The 843-nt window shown below is 36.4% G+C and overlaps 1 protein-coding gene across 1 annotated transcript; it reads right to left on the reverse strand.

The window, feature by feature from the left end:
* Positions 1 to 175: 175 nt before the first annotated feature.
* On the reverse strand, positions 176 to 648 carry LOC107578393 (craniofacial development protein 1-like; the record flags this gene model as incomplete). Its single annotated transcript, XM_016264354.1, has 2 exons — positions 176 to 431; positions 516 to 648. Coding segments are annotated over 2 exons (389 nt in total), but the record flags the coding sequence as incomplete, so codon positions are not given.
* Positions 649 to 843: the final 195 nt, after the last annotated feature.

Consider the following 843-nt stretch of genomic DNA (forward strand, 5'->3'; position numbering starts at 1 on the left):
AAAAAAAATAAGTAATGCATTCTGACTGTAGTATCATGACTACAAAGACAACGAACCAAAAACACAATAAAACACACAAAACCCCCCAAATATTTTACATCAGCCCAAATGGAGCAAAGACAGAAATCTGATATTAGTACATGAAACTTAAAAACAATAAATTATATATCTTACTTCACTTTGATCGTTTTCTTGAGTTGATGGTTACCTGCTGAGAGCCCGTACTTGCAGCTGCTCCTTTGGGTTGAGAGCCAACATCACTCAAAAAACTAGCCCAAAGATCATCTGCTTTCTTCTTCTGTTTCTCTTCATTGTCCTCTTTTGACGCCGTTACAAAATTATCTTCTTTTGGCCCATCTTCACCTTTCTGTTGGTCTGCTGAACAACCCACGGCATCTTCTTCTAGTTTGAGGCCTCCTTTTTTCCTTTTCCTTTTTAAATATGGAAAAAGTGAGAAAATTTCCCCTTACAATCAGTTTTGCTTGGGTTTAAAATACACATTTGTAATACGATACCTCATAGGGATGTTTGCTTCAGTTTTCTTCTTTTTCTTCTTCACATGCTCTGACTGCTGCGCATCATTATCCACCCCTTCCAGTGCATCCTCCTTTTCGCATTCATTCATGTCATCCTCGCTCAGATTATCATCTGATATATTAAAAAAAGACACAAAGACAAAAAGAACATAGTAGTTGGCAAATCAAATTACGATGCATTTCTGCCTCAGTTATTAGTGCACTGTTGGTTGAAGAGAAAAAACTAAATACTACTAAAAATGCATGTTGTCACTTTCAGTAACTTAAAGGGGTCATATGATGCTGCTAAAAGGAACATTATTTTGTG

This window comes from Sinocyclocheilus grahami, unplaced genomic scaffold (genome assembly GCF_001515645.1).
Source record: "Sinocyclocheilus grahami isolate Dianchi unplaced genomic scaffold, SAMN03320097.WGS_v1.1 scaffold10027.1, whole genome shotgun sequence".
Classification (NCBI taxonomy): domain Eukaryota; kingdom Metazoa; phylum Chordata; class Actinopteri; order Cypriniformes; family Cyprinidae; genus Sinocyclocheilus; species Sinocyclocheilus grahami.